The sequence below is a fragment of the Branchiostoma lanceolatum genome, chromosome 15, assembly GCF_035083965.1.
Source record: "Branchiostoma lanceolatum isolate klBraLanc5 chromosome 15, klBraLanc5.hap2, whole genome shotgun sequence".
Taxonomy (NCBI): Eukaryota; Metazoa; Chordata; class Leptocardii; order Amphioxiformes; family Branchiostomatidae; genus Branchiostoma; species Branchiostoma lanceolatum.
The window spans coordinates 11,682,848-11,703,037 of record NC_089736.1 but is presented as its reverse complement, the minus strand read 5'-3'; the positions used below and the strand labels follow the sequence as shown (position 1 = coordinate 11,703,037).

Genomic DNA, 20,190 nt, shown 5'->3' with positions numbered 1-20,190 from the left:
GAGGAAAAAATTATCCAAAGCTGTACACATGTACATTCACCATGATGTTTATGGGGCTCGGGAGACCGTCTTTTTTCCCTAAGATAATTTTGAAGGATGTATCAATAACAAGTTTCGAATTTTGTCGTTGCACTAACTGGCGGCCATTGATTGGCTAGAAGTAGAAGTAGATTATATACCTAACGACATAGTGCTGTACCTTCCGGTTCAAACGTTGATATGATGACAATAACTACGTACCAGCTATAGGCTTATTTGCAATAAAACGACAGCTAAGGGCACCCATACCGCTTAGAGGTCGACAGGCGTGCGTCCAGCCCAGTGGAAAACAGTAATTGCATATAAAATGTCACGACCCCCTTCCGTTGTTTACAGGATACAGCTACCGGATGAACTAAACCTCGACAGCCTGCATTTATTTTATGGTACTTTGACATGATTTGAGTTAACGCAAGGTCTTGTAGGGTCGCCCTTTGACAGACGTGCTAGCATGTTTACATCGTCCCTAATTATAGCTTGAAAGGAAATTGCTAGCAAGCACTGCCTGTGAAAATATACCCTGCTACTAAAACAGTAAGGGAACTTGCAGACCTATGCGCCACTAGGCACTACAAGGATTTGAACGGACTAATGAATTTTAGCTTGAGGCAAATATATTCTTCAAAGATGTTTTTGGCATACATGAATTGCCATGAATAATTAAGAAAAGAATGGAGAATACCCCTGGGATACAAACATCGTAATGGCACGTCTGCAAGCCAAGGACATCAAGGAAACTCTTTTCTAATGCAAATCGAGCGGCCTTGGTATAAGGAACAAAACTCAATAATACCTCACAAAAGTACCGTTGCGTAAGAACGTGGGCCGATATTTTAGTTATTGTATTGTGTGTGTGCATTCATCACGCCCGTTCTTGACAACTCACAGTGACACGCTTGATTGCACAACAATAGGTGCACGTATGTGAGCATCTCTATTGTATTTCCCCATTGTATTTTTATGTTGCTCAGACGTTTCGCCAAATCGCACATGCATCAATGCTTTGGTACAAGACCATTAATATTCTTAGGAGAGAAAAATAACGTTAACGTATGTGTGTGTGTGTGTGTGTGTGTGTGTGTGTTTGTGTGTGTGTGTGTGTGTGTGTGTGTGTGTGTGTGTGAGTGTGTGTGTGAGTGTGTGTCCGTGTGTTTGTGTGCTTCTTAATTATTCTGCATTAGAGTCCAAGCATATCAGGAATAGCTGCATGTATGACCAACTTTTTTGTATTTCGCGCATAAAATTGCGAATCCTAGCGGAGTGCAATTTATCTAAATGTCAGTTTGGACCTTATTGTCGAAGAGCTGCTTTCACCTGCTGTCCTTCAATATTCCGCCAGAGGTCCTCATGCCACCGAGAGAGACCTCACTTACAGTATCAAATACAAATAGCAAAACATGTATGGTACATGTTGAGTCAAATGAAGTCCAAGATTTCTATCTCATGAATATTGATGAGCACAAATTCTTCTCACCCATGGCCCGTCGTCATAAGCCTGCCACCTATCGGTTTTGTTTATTACTGCAACGGTTTTTGTTGTCAAAGGTGGGATCCAGGGGACGAAATAACGTGGAAGTAGGATAAACATAAACCGTAGTAATTTTTATTTGAAAGTTTGGACGTCAAAGTATCCTCAGTGGTCGATCTGCAAGATTCGTTCTAAAGGTAGATCTTGCCAATGTATCAGGCATTGGGGGGTAATTTTTGTTCCATTTTGAATTTTCTCTTCTCAAACCACTTTGGCAACGACATCAATAGAATTACAATCTACCCTTTGAGACCTTGCCATATAGTGTCGTAAAAGAGCATCCCTTGTAAAATACGTGATTTGGTGATTCTGAATCGGGTGTAATGATACACTGCGCCAATTTATCTGCCAAGAAAGTATTTCCTATTTGAACTGCGTTTGACAACATTGTCCCAAACATGTCAAATCTAGTAAGACAGTTACTTGTTGAACGAATCGACTTTACTCTTACCATGGCTTTCGCGATATACAGGCGGCAAAATATAAGCCGTTAATGGCATGGACGAAGCAAGTCCCCTATAACCTCCTTGGTTGAAACGATGCCCATAGTGATTTGGTGGTCCCCAGTGCATCATTTTTACGAAGGAAGTAAGGCCATTACATGGATATGCATGCGTGTCACTTAGCCGGTAGACGCCCCTGAAACCGTGCTAACCAAGTAATCTTTTTTTTTCAAATTGACTGGGAGGCATTGACAGTGTGTGCTTTAAAACATCATGTATATTGATAGTACGCACGAATACCGTGCAATGTCTTTTCTTTAAAATGTATTAGCTACTCTTAGTTCTATGATGTCTTCTATTTTACTATTCTTTCTTCTTTAAAAAAACTTATAGAGGAGACAATGGTAAAGCAGTGGTGAGGAGACTCCTTTCAAAACGTATTTCTTTCGCCAGATAAAATTCAACAAAGCCGCACATTCATCAGTGTTCTTCTGCATATATGCGTGTTGCTATTTTGTCACGCAAAAGGGGCTTTTAAAGACAATCCCTGTCTCTTTAGATTTACAAGGAATTAGCTAGATTACTATTGAATGCACAAATGTGGACCATGTACTCAACCCCTATCGTCTCCGTAAGAGCAAGAGTAGCTGTATCGATGGGCACTTCGACTCAAACTGAGTAGTCACCAAGTGCTTTTATCGCAGATACTTGCCACCTTTCCTGCCCGTGTCTCCAGTCTTTTAGCAAACTTCTTGGCCTAAAGTGCGCAAAGTTCTTTGAGAAACGATATTTGTCAAAAGCTCAGGCCCCAGAAAGCTTTTTATCCGATGTACAGGATTATGCTGTTACCTGACTTCGTCTGATAATGGCAGTCAGGTAATCACGTGTAGTCGATACGATGTACACGTGGGGATCACGTGTCTTTGGCTTTGACGTCACTCTAAAGGTTCTCACCAGCTGGGGTCGCCAATATGATACGTATATAGAAGTGCACATGGTGCCATAACACGCACACTTAACTCCCAAGTGCTCTAAAAATGTTGTAGATGACTCAGGTGCCATGTTTCCATAAATGTATGGATTTGAACGTACGAAAGCCTATTCGGCCATTTCGCCCCAGGAGATTTAATCAACTTGCTAAGCCATACTCATCTCCGCTGCTACCCGGCAGTGCATTTAGAGATTTTATGGCGCATATGGCTTATCTCCCACGAGGTCTTACTACTGACATTGAAAACGGCTTAGAGTCGAAGGTTAGCTGAAGGACCCATTAGCTTCAAATGGACAAGTCGTTCTCATAGTAACAACCTAACACTATCTCCTTCTAGGGGATTCCTTCTATCTATTGCCAAGTTTACAGGGCTTTGTAGCCAAAACCATACAAGGGAACTCTACAAAAGATATAATTATAGTAGTTAACACAGATTCATAATTATACAAAATACATTTACGTTTACCGTACCACCCAAGTCATTCAACTATATATAGATACATGAATAGATCTTCAGTGTTATCATACATACATTAGTACGAATCTTTTAAGTCATGCGTATGACAGTGCACAGGCCACACGGGATGCTTGATGTTCTAACAATATTACACCCAAAGGATACGGGTAAATCTTACCTACTACTTGTTATGCTGTGCCAACAAAAGCTCCTTTCGATTTGATCTTAGAAAGTAGACATCATCGAAGGCAAATCTTTTAACAACGAGACATATGTCTGAGTAGACATTAGAAAACATTCTTGACCAATATAGAAGTTTTTCTTATTATGTTATGTGTTATACCCATGTAACTCGCAAAATGTTAACAACACTGGCCATGTGCAAAATGGTTGGTGGTAACAGTCAAAGAAAAATAGTTTAAAAGAAAATAGTATACCGTACATGAAGGATGCATGCTTCCATAAAGTACTTTCCATCATTGATTTGAATGAAATCCACTCTACTCACTCACTCACTGTCCCACTCTGTAATGCTGAAAGAAATTCTTACATGACCATCACAGTCCCTGTCCCTGGCGCTGAATAACAGCCACTCTACAATCACAGTCCCTGTCCCTGGTGCTGAATATCAGCCACTCTACAATCACAGTCCCTGTCCCTGGCGCTGAATAACAGCCACTGTACAATCACAGTCCCTGTCCCTGGTGCTGAATATCAGCCACTCTACAATCACAGTCCCTGTCCCTGGTGCTGAATAACAGCCACTCTACCAGTACAGCTCCTGTCCCTGGTGCTAGATAACAGCCACTCTACCAGTACAGCTCCTGTCCCTGGTGCTGAATATCTGCCACTCTACAATCACAGTCCCTGTCCCTGGTACTGAATAACAGCCTCTCTACAATCACAGTCCCTGTCCCTGGTGCTGAATAACAGCCACTCTACCAGTACAGCTCCTGTCCCTGGTGCTAGATAACAGCCACTCTACCAGTACAGCTCCTGTCCCTGGTGCTGGATATCTGCCACTCTACAATCACAGTCCCTGTCCCTGGTGCTGAATAACAGCCTCTCTACAATCACAGTCCCTGTCCCTGGTGCTGTATAACAGCCACTCTACCATCACAGTCCCTGTCCCTGGTGCTGAATAACAGCCACTCTACCATCACAGTCTCTGTCCCTGGTGCTGAATAACAGCCACTCTACAATCACAGTCCTTGGTGCTAAAATGACGCCTGCTCTACTATCAATGCCCCTTCCGTTGGTGCTAACATGTAGTTGACTGACTTCTTGTCCTTGACACTGAATGGCAACCAAAATACCAACACTGTCTTTGGTGCTACAATCAAATTCACTCTTACAGAACTTTCCCTGTCCTTGATAATAAAGATATGTACACTATATCCTAGCTTTTCCTGCCCTTATTGCTAAAATTACATGCAATCTAACATCATTATCTTTGTCCCTGGTGCTGAATGACGCCCACTCTAACGTCTCTGAAGAATAGAAATCAGAGAAAACCCGAATATAGAAATAGAAATCATTTGGAATGATTTTGGCGTAATTTAGGACCAAAGAGCTTTCGAGTAGACACGGAAAAATGATCCTGAAGATATTGAAGTATATATCAATGTCTACTGTTCAATTCAAATGAACAGCCTCCTAAAATACTTCAGCGCTTTTAGTGAAAGCAAAAGGAATTGGGTCAAAAGCCTTCTCAACGGTCTTTATTCGCCTTCTAATTAGATTGAAGAGGGCGTCTCTTGTTGTAAGTGCACAGATGATTGCGAATGAGCACGTAAAAACTTAGACACATGTTAACCACAGGCTTCGTTCTACTAAAAGGTAAATAAATATCTATCACTCTCTGTTTACGATGCAGATATGCACGTGTTCTTTAAGAAAAATAGCATTAATAGATATCAGTTCCGGTTGAAGGGGAAAAGGTCAGTCAAGACCTTGGAAATTAGATTTTGTGTTTCTGACTACACTTTTTTTCTAGATGTCGAATGAAGTGATCCAAGAAATGCAGTTTAACAATGTGAAATTGAAATGCATCAGACACTTGTATTTTCAACATGATATTTTGACAATGCACAATAATTACCCGTGCAATGGCAGCGAGTGCTGAATTGCTGCAGGGTTTACAATCACATAATACACAACAGATACATATTATATATTGTATCAGAACAGTTTCTATTGGCACCGAATTGAGATGAAGATGTTGGAAAACGATTCTACAACGTTTTTCTCAGTCAGATGTCAAATCGGAAATTTTATGTCCCTTCGCCAGCGGTCGACCACATCACCCCCTTCTAAAAAAGCTAGGGTCGGTAGATTTATTTTTGCTAGGGTCGGAAAATGTTTTAACCAAAGAACGAATTTTTGTCAGCGTATGTGAGGCTATTTATTAAAGGTGCCCTCAGCGATTCCAGGGGGTAATAATGGATATATTCCGGATAAGGCAATCTGTATGGGATTGACTTTTAATTCCAATATTAGTACGTTTGCATCATTATTTCATACTTTGGCTTTGAAAAGAGCGCAGAAACAAGCCACAAAAGGTGCATTTCATTTATGGGTACCAGCCAATAATCAGACCAGAGTCCAAGTGCTCAGATTTTCGATGAGTTCCCACCACACAATGACATCGCATCTTTGCTCCAGGATGGTCGATATGCAATGGGATAGTGTTATTTTAACTGACCGTGGATAGAAATCATTAGAAAATTGAGTTTGAAAAATATGACTTTCAACGCCCCAATAATGCTTAGGTTGTCTTTAAACAATCTACTACTTCTTCTTATGGAACTTGGTCTTCGCATGACCTTCCAAGCAAGAGGAGGGGGGGTTATCTGAGCTTTGAAAACAAGCTGCTTAACAGCAGGATGTGAAATGGTATTCCAATCGGATCCAATGGTCCGGATGTAACCAATATTAGCTAAATTAAATAGGTGCATGATTTATGCATGTGCGGAGATCACCACGGCCTCTAGTATGTGCGACTAATTCACTCTGTTGTTCTTAAGGCAAGAAATGATTTGATTGCCTGTGCTGTGGCCTTAAAGGCACCCAGAGCATTTTATGAGGCTTGAAACTTGAATAAAAAAACTCAAATTTCTAAGTCATTCCTACACATAGTAAGTTTCAATAACAACATACCATTAAATATCGAAATTAAAGGAGCAATGATACGATGTCGTTGTGTGGTGAGAACTGATAGAAAATCCAAGCCCTAATATACTGATCCTGACTGTCCATCACAATTAGCGGTTCGACCAAACAGAAAGTGGCTGCATGTCCGTCAAATAATTGCATTTTTATGTTTCAATTTTGCATTTCTACGCTTTGACGGAGGTGAACGGGGCTATGGTATCTACAGTATTTACAGTAGGCGCGTGAAACTAAAAGATCACCATGTAGATTACTTTTGTGCCGTTTTTGCGCACTTTTGATAAGAAATTAGAACGCAAATGTGGTAAACAATGGCATTAATTTTCAACTTCATAAAGATTACAGCAACTAGAATATTTCCAGTTTTCAAGTCTCATAAAGGCTCTGGGTGCCTTTAAGCTTAGGGCAAAACATTTTTTATCGTGGAAGTCCATATTTGACCATGCATACGATATCTACATCAACAATGGGTTAAAAAGCAAAATCCCTTAAGTTAAACTAAACACAAGCACGGGGCAGTTTATATGTGACCCTGAATACGATATTGACTTCAACAATAGGTTAGAAAGCAGAATGCCTTAAGTTTAAACTAAGCACAAGCACAGGACAATCACAATGTTTCATGACCAATTAAGAATTTGAATTTTGATTCTTCTTTCAACTACATTCATTTCTTTTACGAGGTAGAATATCATATAGCCCTGAATAAAGTCACACTGGAGAAGCAACTGGGGAAGGGGGCACTTTATGCAGCTAAATATCTTGTTTATGTGCTTATTATGTTCTTGTTTCATTTCAATTTTTGTTATTATCATGTTGGAAATCCCAAGATTTCTGTTGCATTACATTTTAATTTCCGTTGGATGAAATTCATGTTGTCATTATTGTTAACCGGTGTATGTATATCTTTACACCGAATTTCTGTTACTGTTATTATAATCATATATGATTTCACATTATCTGTACATGATCGGTTCTTACTGGATGGTTCCCTTATTGTATCTATTATGTTTGTTTTTTAATTAAAAGACATCAAAACAAAAATTTGGTTGGTGATTTTCTGGACTCGAAAATCGGACTGGTCAATGGCCAAGATGCATCAACAGCGCATGCCCAATCTCGTACCCAGGACACACGTGGGATCAAACGTGTTTTGATATAAGGTGCATACCCTAAGGTAGAATACAGATATAAATTAAGTTAGATTTTGCCTTGTTGTTGCTATATTCATGCTGCTGCATTCGACATGTAGTATACACGATTTCGTCAATGTACAATACACAGATAATGAAAGCAAAGAAAATATCAAACGTTATACGATATAGATACATGAAATATGGTAATCAATATGTGACAAAGTTTTTGGGGCTTAGCTGGGCTAGGAAAAACAAAAAGAAAGATAAAAAAAGAAAGAAGCACTGTGCATTGAATTGGACATGATTACCCTAGGCGTCCTTCGTGCCCTTTGATTGTACAATGTTTGAACATGCGCAAACATCAATGAGGTTGATGACCCTTTATAGACAGTTTGAAATTATCGATGTGACGTTTTTAGGGCAACTCATCTGTTATCATTCAAAGTAGATCCAAAACAAAGGTTTTATAGCACAAAGATCTGACCATCTGTATGTTCCTTACTCTGGTTCTGCTAGATTGAGACCCAATGTCAGTTTTTTTCTGTCAGAGTTTTTTCTTCCTCTTTTTGGAGATTAACGCTTTCCTGTGGCGTAATGGATAGGTCATTCGACTGTCTAACAAGGGGACCCAAGTTCGAACCCGGGCTGCCCCCAGACATGTCTGGACATGCGCCCCGACGTTGGGAAAGTCACTTCACTCAGGTGTAAATGAGTACCTAGCTCATCTAGGGTTAGGGACGTCCCTCGGATAGGACGTTAAATGGAGGTCCCGTGTTTGGGGAGAGCCACACCCCGCGCACGTAAAAGAACCCTCCACACCTTTCGAAAAAGAGTAGGGGCATGCCCCGGTATAAGATGGTCCAAAATCTACAGTCCCATGACCGCACATGGGTTCGCCCTTAGTAATAGCCTCCTGCTAGTTGGGCAACCCTGGCATGTACATGCTGAACCAATAGATAAATAAATAAGTGAATTAATTAACGCTTCCCTTTCTGTTCACACTAGTTGAGGCGTCCAGATGATATTTTCAAATTTTAGCTTCGACGAGGCATTTCGAAGATTACAGTCATATTTAGAATATTGTTCTGATACATGGAATTTCTGAATTTGATTGTTTTGTTGTTGTCATGTCGCTGCAGCCATATTATTTTGCCTCGATCTAAAGCTGCTATTTATTTATTTTCCTTTATTGAATTTTCGCACAGTTAAAAGAAAAAAATCAAACATACATATGACTAATCAAAATACATAGTGCTGAAGAAAGTAGAGATCAATGTGGCCTATAATATTCCTTCCCCATTTTTTGGAAGAAGATGAAATACAATAATAAATTGAAGTGTAGATACAAAAAAATAATTAACAACTTAATATGGTAACAACTGAAAAATCAATAACTGATGATAACAAAAGACATTAACTAAATCATCATGTATAAAGAACAGAATTTAAAATACGAACTAACCAAGCATTTCAAAAGTTGTATACCACATCCAATAATTTTGCATCCGCGGTCCTTATTCATATTGAATATCATTTTCAATGTACAATCAACAGAAAACAGAAATATACCATTACTACTTCTCCAGGTCAAATTATGTGTAACATTACAGCCCACTTAGACGGTATTTTCGAAACTTTAAACTGCTTGGCACCTATAGAGTTACTGCGTTATTTAGGTCAATCCCAATTAACATCTATATGAAACGCGTGTAGCTTTGGCGACGGTTCTAATCTCTTAACAACTATTGCACAACGTACCATGTACCAGAATCAACCTAAGATGCTATATGTACATGTAATTATCATCCGCCATTCACAGAACTTTGAAAAGCACACTATATCATTATTAGCGTATTTCTAATTCACAATCATTAGGGTGTACGATATCATGAAATTCCTGTTTATAAAATCATTTCTGTCTGCCGAACTAAACTGGGATTGTACGCGCTTTTAATTGGCTCAATCAAACCTTGTTTTGTATTCAAAGAAGAATCAAATAATACAAATGAATGGACGAAGACAAAGTGACCGTTGTTGTACCTAATCACTTATGTAGCGTGCGTAGTCCAGTGGTTAGCGATCTTGCCTCTGGAACTAGAAGCCCCGGGCTCGATCCCGGCTGTGCCGCTCACCCAACATGCACGCTACCGGAAAAGGTCGCAGTCCTTAGGACGAGACGTTAAGCCGTGGTCCACTGTTCATTGTGCTTGTCGAAAAGAGCTAGGGGAATTTCCCCATACAATGAACCTGTAAATACTGTATATAGCGTCTGTCTTCCTGTCACGACCGTTGGAAGATTAGCTCATCTGTTCATTGAGTTCATTTGAGCTAAACTGGTTCGAGATCACTTTCCTTTCACTTTGTACACAGGTTGTACACAACTTATACTCTAGCCGCCACTTGTACATTATGGAAAAAAAATATATATTTGACAACACACTAAAACATGTGAATAACAAAAGAAACTAGTTGAATGTGAGTCCACCCATCACCCCACCCCCACCCCCCAAGCAGTAAAGAAATCAAAAGGACACATATAAATAAAAACGTTTTGTTGCTGTGATATAGTCCTGTGTGGCATAATCTTAAAGTTAATACTAGAGTTCCACGAACACATATCTTCGCCGAATAAGCAAGGGTTTCTATAAAGAGTGCAGAGTGCGGTGTTTTTATAGAGTTCTTAAATCAATTATGTTTATAATGTTTCCGCATATATTAAGTTGAGTCTATCAATTGACATTTTGTTGTTATATTAAGGCAACACAGAAGATGATGATGATTACAGTAACTCTGATACTGTCTTGTACATGTCCACGGACATAAAACGTGATCTAGAAGGGTACTATTGTCAGTGGAGCTTGAACTGTCCCGTTACGAATTATAAGGATTTGGGGAGGAAGAGGTCGAAATTGAAATCACCATGGATAATTGTCAAGATGGCACTTGGAACTTGATGCATGACGTTTTTGTAGTCTATCGATAAAGGCTGCTTCAGGCAAGGAGTGTGGTCTGTAGATGTTAATGCTGTTGACTGTGGTCGATAGTTTAGTGACTGTGGTATTTACTTGTATGGAGCTGTGTAGGATTGACGTCCTGTGTTTGTTGATGTTAGCTCCCCCCAAGCGGGTGATGTGGTGCTGCCTGACCCATATAAGGAATGCAGAGCATCAATCTTGAGCCCAAGTGACAAACAGGTGTTGTCCTTAGATGTAGGTCGACAAGAGGTACTTTAACGCAATTATAAACAAGCCTATTTCACCACTTAATTAGACCCTGAGTACAATTTCATACATCTAGATTTGTTTATCTTTACCTCAATAAGCTACCTGTCAAAAACAATGCAAATTCATCAAATCCTACCCGAGATATTTGCCTCCAAAGGTAACATAAAAGAAGGCCACTGCAGTTCTAAGCAAGCCACTAGGGGGTCTAAACTTATATCACTTACTCCCTGCCCCAAGAGCTATAAACCACATAAAAATCATGACTATAGCACTTGCATGAAATTTGACTACAAGCTTTTGGAGAATTGATAAACTTTCCTCATTTATTATGCAAATTATTTCCTTCTTTGCATGATAAGCATTCAATAATGTAAAGCATCACCCAAACTATTCACATGCCATAAATTATGATAATCCATAAATCACTGCTGGATTTATTCGTCTCCAAAGGTAACAAAAAAAATGCCAACTGCAGTTCCAAACAAGCAGCTAGGGGGCCTTAATTTACACCACTCACTTGCTGTTCCAGAAGCTATCTACCACCTAAAAATGATGAACCTGACGCCTCCCGAAAATTTGGCCTCAAACTTTGAAGCTCCGCTGCAGTACCTTAGATATCCGCTAGGAGGCCCATAATCGAACTTGACCTTCCTCTTTGACACCCCTACCTATCCACTTAATATCATGCACAGCCGTCAACAGCTCCTCAAGTTATGTTGGCGACATACAAACTCACGTACACACAAAGCATGCTGCAGTTCTGTAGGAAAGCGCAAGATAGATCATTTTCGAACTTGACCTCCGTTTCTACAACATCTACACAACTACAAAAAATCATGAAGATCCATCAACGTTTCCGTCACTTTTTTTGCCTACATACAAACACAAAAAAATGCAAAGTACGCTGCAGTACTGTTGAAAAACGTAAGGTGAACCATTTTCGAAATTGACCTTCCTTTGCACAATCACTACACACCTACCAAAACTCATAAAGATTCATCGAAGCTTTCTTGAGTTATGCTCTTGACATACATACAGACCCACCCAACAGATTTCTCAACCGAAAACATAATCTTCTCCGAGTACAAGTACTCGGCGAAGATAACTAGGAGAACTAAGGGAACTACCACGTAAACTAAGAAGTTGTTTAGCGTTGTCAGAGATGATGTTGAAATTAACCGTTTGTACAAGACACCCAGAAAGCTCCAAGACATCCAATTCAAACATTAAGATGGTCATTCTGATATTAATGTTTGTGCAACGTGACGAACCCTCTGCAATATTGACTTTTGAAGCCTATAATTTCTGAAGCCTATAGAAACTGCTGTAGTTCTACAGAAGCTACTGTAACTCTACAGAATCTGGTACATGCCTACAAAAACTAACAACTCTACAGAACATAACAGCTGCGGAAAGTACTGCAGTTGTATGGAATCTACTGCAGCTCTACAGAAACGGCTGTAGTTCTACAGAAACTACTGTAACTCTATAAATGCCTACAAAAACTAACAACTCTACAGTAAATATTGCAACTTTACATTACAGTGTCGGATTTACTGCAGCTCTATAGAAACGGCTGTAGTTCCACAGAAACTACTGTAACTCTACAGAATCTGATACATGCCTACAAAAACTACTATAACTCTACAGAATCTGCTACATGCCTACAAAAACAACAACTCTACAGTTAATATTGCAACTATACATTACAGTGTCAATCTCAGCTCTACAACCCTTACTGCGGCTTATCTTTCAAAAACAGTGCGAGCTCTGTTGTAGACACTTGTAGAGTCACACACAAACTCTCTCTCTCTTCCTTATAGAATGGAGGCACCATCGATGCTTGAATAACACCATAGTGTCATTACAAATGAGAGATTGCCGTGGGGCATTTTCCCCTCTTATTTGTCGATATTGCATGATTATTTGGATTATGGAACAGAAAATTACTTGATTAAACCTAAATGTCCCACTTTTTCCCACCTTTTGTATGTCAAAGTTTCCATATGTTGACAATAAGGCAGAGGAAAAATTGTGAATATTATTTTACGGTCCTGAAAAAAGAGTCTGTAGGTAGAGATTCTAACATTTTCTTTATCTTAACTTTTTTATTAGATTTCGGCCGAAGCTATTGAAAAAATACAGTTTTTAATAATGTAAAGCTGAAATGCATCAGGACACTAGTATTTTCAACAACATCATATTGTGATTATATAGATATAGATTTACATTGTACAAGCACAAATATTTCAATAAACTCGAACAGCGAGCAGATTATTATTGGAATGAGCAGAGCACTTTGGACTAATGCTTCTGACCATTTACAGCTTAAATGTACATATCCAATATTTTGTGAAATACTTCTCTAATACACAACGGATCATAATGACCCCCAGCGGGGGTCTTCACTCTTCGTTGAAAATGAAATAAAAATCTCAAGATTTATTCTGAAAATCTCAAGATTCTGAGATTTTTTCAAAGCATATCGAGAAGCAATTAAAAAATCTTGAGATGCTTTGAAACCATCATGGAAAGAACTTTTCAAAGATCTCAAGATTGTCTCATAAAATCTCAAGATTGTCTCATAAAATCTCAAGATTCATCACAAAATCTGGACAAAGAAGTACAATGCTAACGGCAAATATTTACATCAAGTGTTCAAAGCTTTTTTTAACAAAGAGAAGTACAGGATGTCAGTTTTGAATTTCATCACTCTGGTGTCATATCGAAAATGGTATGTCCCTTGTCACCTAGCATTTCAACTCTCTGAACTTGCTTTAAGGTTAATGAAGTTCAATAGAGTTCGGCGGGTGAATAAGTTACAGGATAAATGAATATATTAATGGTTGAATGAATGGCTGACTGGAAAGAATCATGTGCGCCAAGCAGTATTACAGCAGCCATCTAAGCATGCCAGCGTAATTAGTGAACTATTACCTCATTAAAAGCAATATAAATGACTCGGGTGTTAAGCCACAAAAACGGGTTTTATGAAAACGCAACAAGCTCATTTTGTTTACTTGAATACGGGGTCTATATTACGCGTATACAACATCTAGAAACCGGCATTTTAAATTTTCTGGAAGCTGCTGTAAAATTTTGGGACACGGGTGGGGAAGGAATGCATCCTATGCATTAAAAATGAGTGGTAAAACTATAGTGTACGTTCTATGTTTTTGGAATTCGTACATGTGCTAGAGTCTATTACGGCACAATAACATCCCCGAATTACGGATAAGATCGTTGTCCAGCTGTGCTGACTACATACATGACAACTCAATCTCTCCGTTAAACGATGGCTCTTCCTTGAAACCGGCTTCTTAAATTTTCTGGAATTCGAAGCTACTGTAATCTGACAGGGAACGGATGGGGAAGCAATGGATCATTCGCATTAGAACATGTGTTAGAGCCTGTTACGACACAATAACATCGCTGAAATACGGAAAGAGCGTTGCCCAGCTGTGCGGACTACATGTATGACAACTCAATCTAGCCGTTAAACGGTGGCTCTAAAAGCCTAGCGTAAGACGAGGGATGATTACACGCTCTCAGCTTTGAGGTTGCCGACCTCGCCATCTGGGGCGCTTCATGCAAACACCACGTACTGTACGCTGTACGTACCTTGTTCCACCACCACCGTCGGCTCGGAGGTGCGCTTGTCGGGGCGAGGGGCCCTCCTCGCCGGGTGCCCGTCGATGCAGCCATCGCTGCCCGTCGCCTCACTGTGAACCCGGTTGCGTGGCGGGGCAGGCTGTTTTAATCTTCCCCTGGTCGAAACCGACGACCCCATTCAAGATGGCGAACAGATTCCGTTTGGTGGCCTTCCTTTTTAGATCTCAGCCGTGCATCATTTCCCTCACGGTGGATACAGACCTCAATAAGGCGCTCTGGTGTGCTTTAGCAGGCAGACATTGTCCAGTCTTTGTGATGACGCCGCCGCGTCAACATTATAATCCCCAACAATCCTACTGGCTCTGCTAATTTGCACACGAGATTTCCTTTGTGAAAACGGTGATGTGTACGCCGTTCGAAAATAAGTCATCGCACGAAAACGTGCGCATGTGTGCCTCCACGTACCTGGTATTCTGCCAAACGTAGATCGTTCATGATGATGACCACATCGCCAATGTTTACAAGACCTTCTGGTACATCAGAGATCACCACTAGGAAAAACAACACCCTCACGCGTGCAGCACGGTGGGAATGTGATCGTCCTTTGTGATTCAGAGATGAGAGGAAGGGGCTGACGCTAAGCGTACCTAACTCCACGCCATCGCGTTGCCTTTGTAATCCGCTTCAAGACGCCACAGCTTCAACGTGCACATCATTACCATGGCTCAAAGTAGGTAGCCGCAAATCCGCTGCTCGGCTCAACTGTTAACCTTCAGAGGTTACATCCCTATTTTGTGGTGGCGGCATATGTTGCCATGGCGACCGCGAAAACATCGTCTGATGATGATTGACTATCCGGCAATCCTGTTCGACGTGGTGTGATGACGTAACGCTGTGATGACGGCTTCCAAAGTAATTAATCCTCTTTTCAGGATCTGCTGTTACGACTGGCAGAGACAGTTGTCATTTTGATGAGGTTGTGTTGGTTATAAAGTCAACACAATACCATCTCGTATCCAGGCACGTTGTCGCTTCACGTTTGGGAGGGTGGCTACAATAAAACGGAATAGATAGACGGTTTGGGAGCGCGCAGTCTCAAAATCGACCTGTTGCGTAGATTACTGTTAATGCAGAAATGTTCGCGGTGATTTTGTGTTCGCAGTTTTCACGGCAACCGTTTCACCGCGAACTTAAAGCCACTGCAAACATTTTTTCCAACAGTGTGGCAGTAGGTAACTGTAGCGCTACCGCGAACTTAAAACCACCGCGAACACTCCATTTTCGCCTTAGCGCGAAATTAAAACCACGCAAACTTAAATACATTTACAGTATGTTCTCAGCATGATCCTCCGAGCTTCCTTAGCAGGCCCTAGGTGCTGTCGGTTTTGTTGTTTGTTTTGGTAGATGCCTTCCTGGTTAACGTTCTTGATGTCTCCCGCCTCCTGAGGGTAAAGTTACTGAAGACGGGACGCTTCAGAACACAATTAGAAACAGTGTGTGATCCGCTAACGCAAGGGTTTGCTGTGGAGGCTATGCTTTATCATTAAATTGTGATTCAGAAGCCCCGACAACGGCGCGCGTCCAGCTTAGTTTGGTTGTAGACTATTCCTATTATTAATCATTATTATTAATCTTTAGGGTGGTCCCTTCAGTAAACTATGTACCTGATTTCCAAGGGAGCGCGTCCGGGTGAATGGTGTAAATCAACTATACTCTGTATTTGTGTCTATATAGTCAGTATGACCACCCTTTGGTGTAACGCACCAGCTTTGCAGACACGCGGCGCTACAGCAGCTGGTTATATTACACTGAACTGCCGGTCACGCCTAAACTTTGCACATCTGACTGCAAGCCTTCTTTAAAGCTATCTAGTGAGGAAGCTCTTACAGTAGTTGATGTCAAGGTAAAAAGAAATTGGAACCTTGACACATGAGGCTTTTGTGCTTGAATCTTCTATTGATGGGAAACAACAGCTTGCCCGCCTGAACCGGTTCAGTGCGGTTGAGCACTGGTTTAATCCGGATAATCCACACGAGCAAATTTGCACATTGATCTTATTCAAGATTAACGTTTCTTTCCCTGTGCGGCGGACACTTCGTCTATTGTATCCTATATAATAATAATGGTTTATTGGTCATAAATTACCCTTGCAATGGCAGCCAGTGCTGAATTGCAGCAGGGTTTACAATCACATAATACACAACAGATACATATTTTGTTCCACATATATACGTCATCGTATATTAACCGGATAACTCTTAATTACGTTGATGAAGGTTAGACATCCAGGTGATAAGATACGCAAAAAAATAGTCACTCAAGCAACTAGATAGAATTTTGAAACAGCCAGACGTTTCAGACAGCATCCGCTATCTTTGGTCAATACTATTCTATTGAACCATCTGAAATTGTCTTCACTTCATTAACATATCTATTCAGAGTTTTGGTTTAAAACCTGGTTCTGCCAGATCTTTAGTTAATCACTGACGAGAGATAGCGGATGCTGTCTGAAACGTCTGACTGTTTCAAAATTTTATCCAGTTGCTTGCAAAATTGAGTAGCTATTTTTGGCTTTAATCTTAATTAGTTGCTTTATGTGCCGCCATGTCTGCTTGTAATACACCTATGATTCCTAAACAACAACATTGAATTAACGAACCTTATACACTCACACCGGAGTTTACCTATATGCCTTGAGCAGTGATAGCTTCACTGTATTTTTCTCAAGCTAGTCTTAAAGGAAGATGGCGTTTTTCTCATAACTTTCCCCAATACCTTGCACAACTTGTATTACATTATTGTGCACTGATTGAAAATTGCTATTTAAACATGAGATGTTGTTTCGGTGGTAATCATATACTGTTTGATCTCACATGGTCCCATATGACGTCAACACAGTACGTTCCTTTCCCTCTTCACTTTCTTGATGACATCATTTTGCGCGGGCAAACAGCCATACGATATCATCAACATGCCGCTGTTTATATCGACCGAGGAATGACAACGCCCTGGCAGCTTGGTTACGGTACAGCCCCGTGTAGGCATGCCCCATACACAGCCTATGAGGCAGATGAAAAATATTGTTGTGCTACATATGACATATAGTTCAGGTTTGCTATGTTAGTTTAGCGATTACGGTGTCTTTTTATCTTCGCCGAGTACTATAGTACTCGGGGTAGACTATGTTTTCGGTTGAGCCAGCTGTTTGGTGGGTCTGTATGTATGTCAAGAGCATAACTCAAGAAACCTTTGATGAATCTTTATGATTTTTGGTAGGTGTGTAGTGGTTGTGCAAAGGAAGGTCAAGTTCAAAAATGGTTTACCTTGCGTTTTTCAACAGTACTGCAGCGGACTTTTAATTTATGTGCGTTTGTATGTAGGCGAAAAAAGTGACGGAAATGTTGATGGATCTTCATGATATTTTGCAGGTGTGTAGATGTTGTGGAAACAGAGATCAAGTTCAAAAATGGTTCTCCTGGCATTTTCCGTCGGTACTGCAGCGGGCTTTGTGTGGATGTGTAATTCTTGTGGACAACATAACTCAAGAAGCTGTTGATGGATCTGTATGATATTTAGTGGATGGGTAGGGTTTACGGAAAGGAAGGTCAATTTCGATAATTGGCCTTCTAGCGAGTACCTAAGGTACTGCAGCGGAGCTTCAAAATTTAGTGGCATATTTTCTGAAAGTGCTATGGTCATGATATTTGTGTGGTAGATAGTTCATGCCACAAAAAGTAAGTTCTGTAAGTTTGGGCCCCCTAGCGGCTTGTTTAGAACTGCAGTGGGTGTTTTTGTTTTGACATTCGGACACGTATCACTTGAGAAGGGGTGAAGAGATTGTCGTGAAGTTTTGTATGTAGAGAGCTCAGATGGTGCTTTACACAATCGATGTCTAATTATAGAAAACAGGAGCTAATCTGCATAATTAGTAAGGATAATTGTAAATCCATTACATTCCATAATGGGGCGTGTGACAGTGTTCCCGAAACAGGCCAGCAGAAGGCCTTGCCTAGAAGTGTAAATAAACAGATGGTGTACATAAATAAACAAATGGGGCAGTCTCACTACAATTCAAACAGATGTGTGGGTCCGGTTTTTTTTAAAGTGTTCAGTTTCTGCATTTTTGTCAAACACACGGTTGGAGACATAACGGAAAGGGAACAAAATAAAAAGCCTTACAAAACACCTAAAAACATGTGAATAGCCAGCCGGACCAACTCCTCTGCTCAGAGAGTACACTGCTAGGTATTACCTAGCACCGTATGGAAAAGTAACATGTACTATGTCTTGCAAAATGTGTATGATATGGAATAAAGATTTATTCTATTCATATATATTGACTGTACCATCTAATTATAACTTTCAATTTTTTTAAGCCAGTTATAACATATATCATCACACTATACACATATACTAGTCCTGTACCACCAAATGAGTTTTATCCCTATCTAGACTGGACTCATTCTCCCCCCCCCCATCATAACTTTCAAACGGTATGGTGTATGATCAAGTTTGCAGGGGGTGATAAGCATGTAAATATTAATCACTCTCCACAATAAGCCTAGATTATTTGGCGAAGATAATGTGTTCGTGGAACTCTAGTTATGAATTTGAATTGGCATTGAGTTTTTATCTTTATTTGAGTTGAATGTGTGATAGTTGTGTGCCGATTTGTTAAAATTAGAGAGAACGCTAGCGACCCCCAGAAACACCCCTCTCAATGAAATGGTATGGCTACGTTGCGACGTCACAAGTTCAAGATGGCGGCCACCACACATGTCAACGACTCCAACAAAGGTTTTGCTACGCAAACCTGTAACAACACAAGGTCAACACGGCAGGGCTCGAAATTCATCTTTCGGAATAGGTGCACTGGTGCACCCAACCAAAGAATGTAGGTGCACAGAAAGAATTTTGGGTGCACAACACAAAATAAAGTAGAATGTTTGCAAAACGTAATTTAGGTTTAACCATACCGCTTCTTTTAAGAACTTCAATCTGTAATTGTATTGCTAACTTTCAAATTGTAAACAAGTAATACATCAAATAAAGTAGAACAAAGGTTATATTGCTTTTAGTTCTGATTTCAAGAATATTCTATATGCTAGTGTACAATAGTAGCTTAGAGAGAGACAAAGAGAGAAAAAGAGAGATACCTGATTTGACACACAACCCGGGACGTGTCCTTTAAGCCGGCGTCAGAATTCATGCGAGCGTCGGCCGAATTTGTAGATCGCCCGAAGCTCGCCGAATTTCAAAATCGCCCGAGCGTCGACCGTATTTTCCAATGAAAATCTCGGGTGACGTCCGTCGAACACTAAAAACTAAAAATCCCCCATGAGATGGCACCATCTCTTGGACATGGACGAAGTCAGAATCGACTAACCTGGTAAAAGGCCAATATTTGGATCAGCTTTGATTTCTAAAAATCGCCCGAAGCCCGCGTAATCGACAGGACGTTGGCAGTACTTCGGCCGAAAATGCACATTTTAAGCTCGCCAACACGTCGGCCGAGCTGAATTTCTTATTTTTTATGGGGGCTTAAGCGTCTTTGATACATTAGAATGTCAATCCAATGTCCCCGTTATT

The 20,190-nt window shown here is 40.4% G+C and overlaps 1 protein-coding gene across 1 annotated transcript in view; it reads right to left on the bottom strand.

Annotated features, from left to right (window-relative positions):
• The window catches only part of LOC136420672 (dual specificity calcium/calmodulin-dependent 3',5'-cyclic nucleotide phosphodiesterase 1A-like), a 62,551-nt gene extending 47,179 nt beyond the window's left edge, over positions 1-15,372 (bottom strand). The window contains exon 1 of the mRNA XM_066407736.1: positions 14,611-15,372. Coding sequence (XP_066263833.1) covers positions 14,611-14,779 — 169 coding nt within the window. The 5' untranslated portion in view covers positions 14,780-15,372. The remainder of the gene's footprint in view (positions 1-14,610) is intronic.
• Between the last annotated feature and the right edge of the window lie 4,818 nt (positions 15,373-20,190).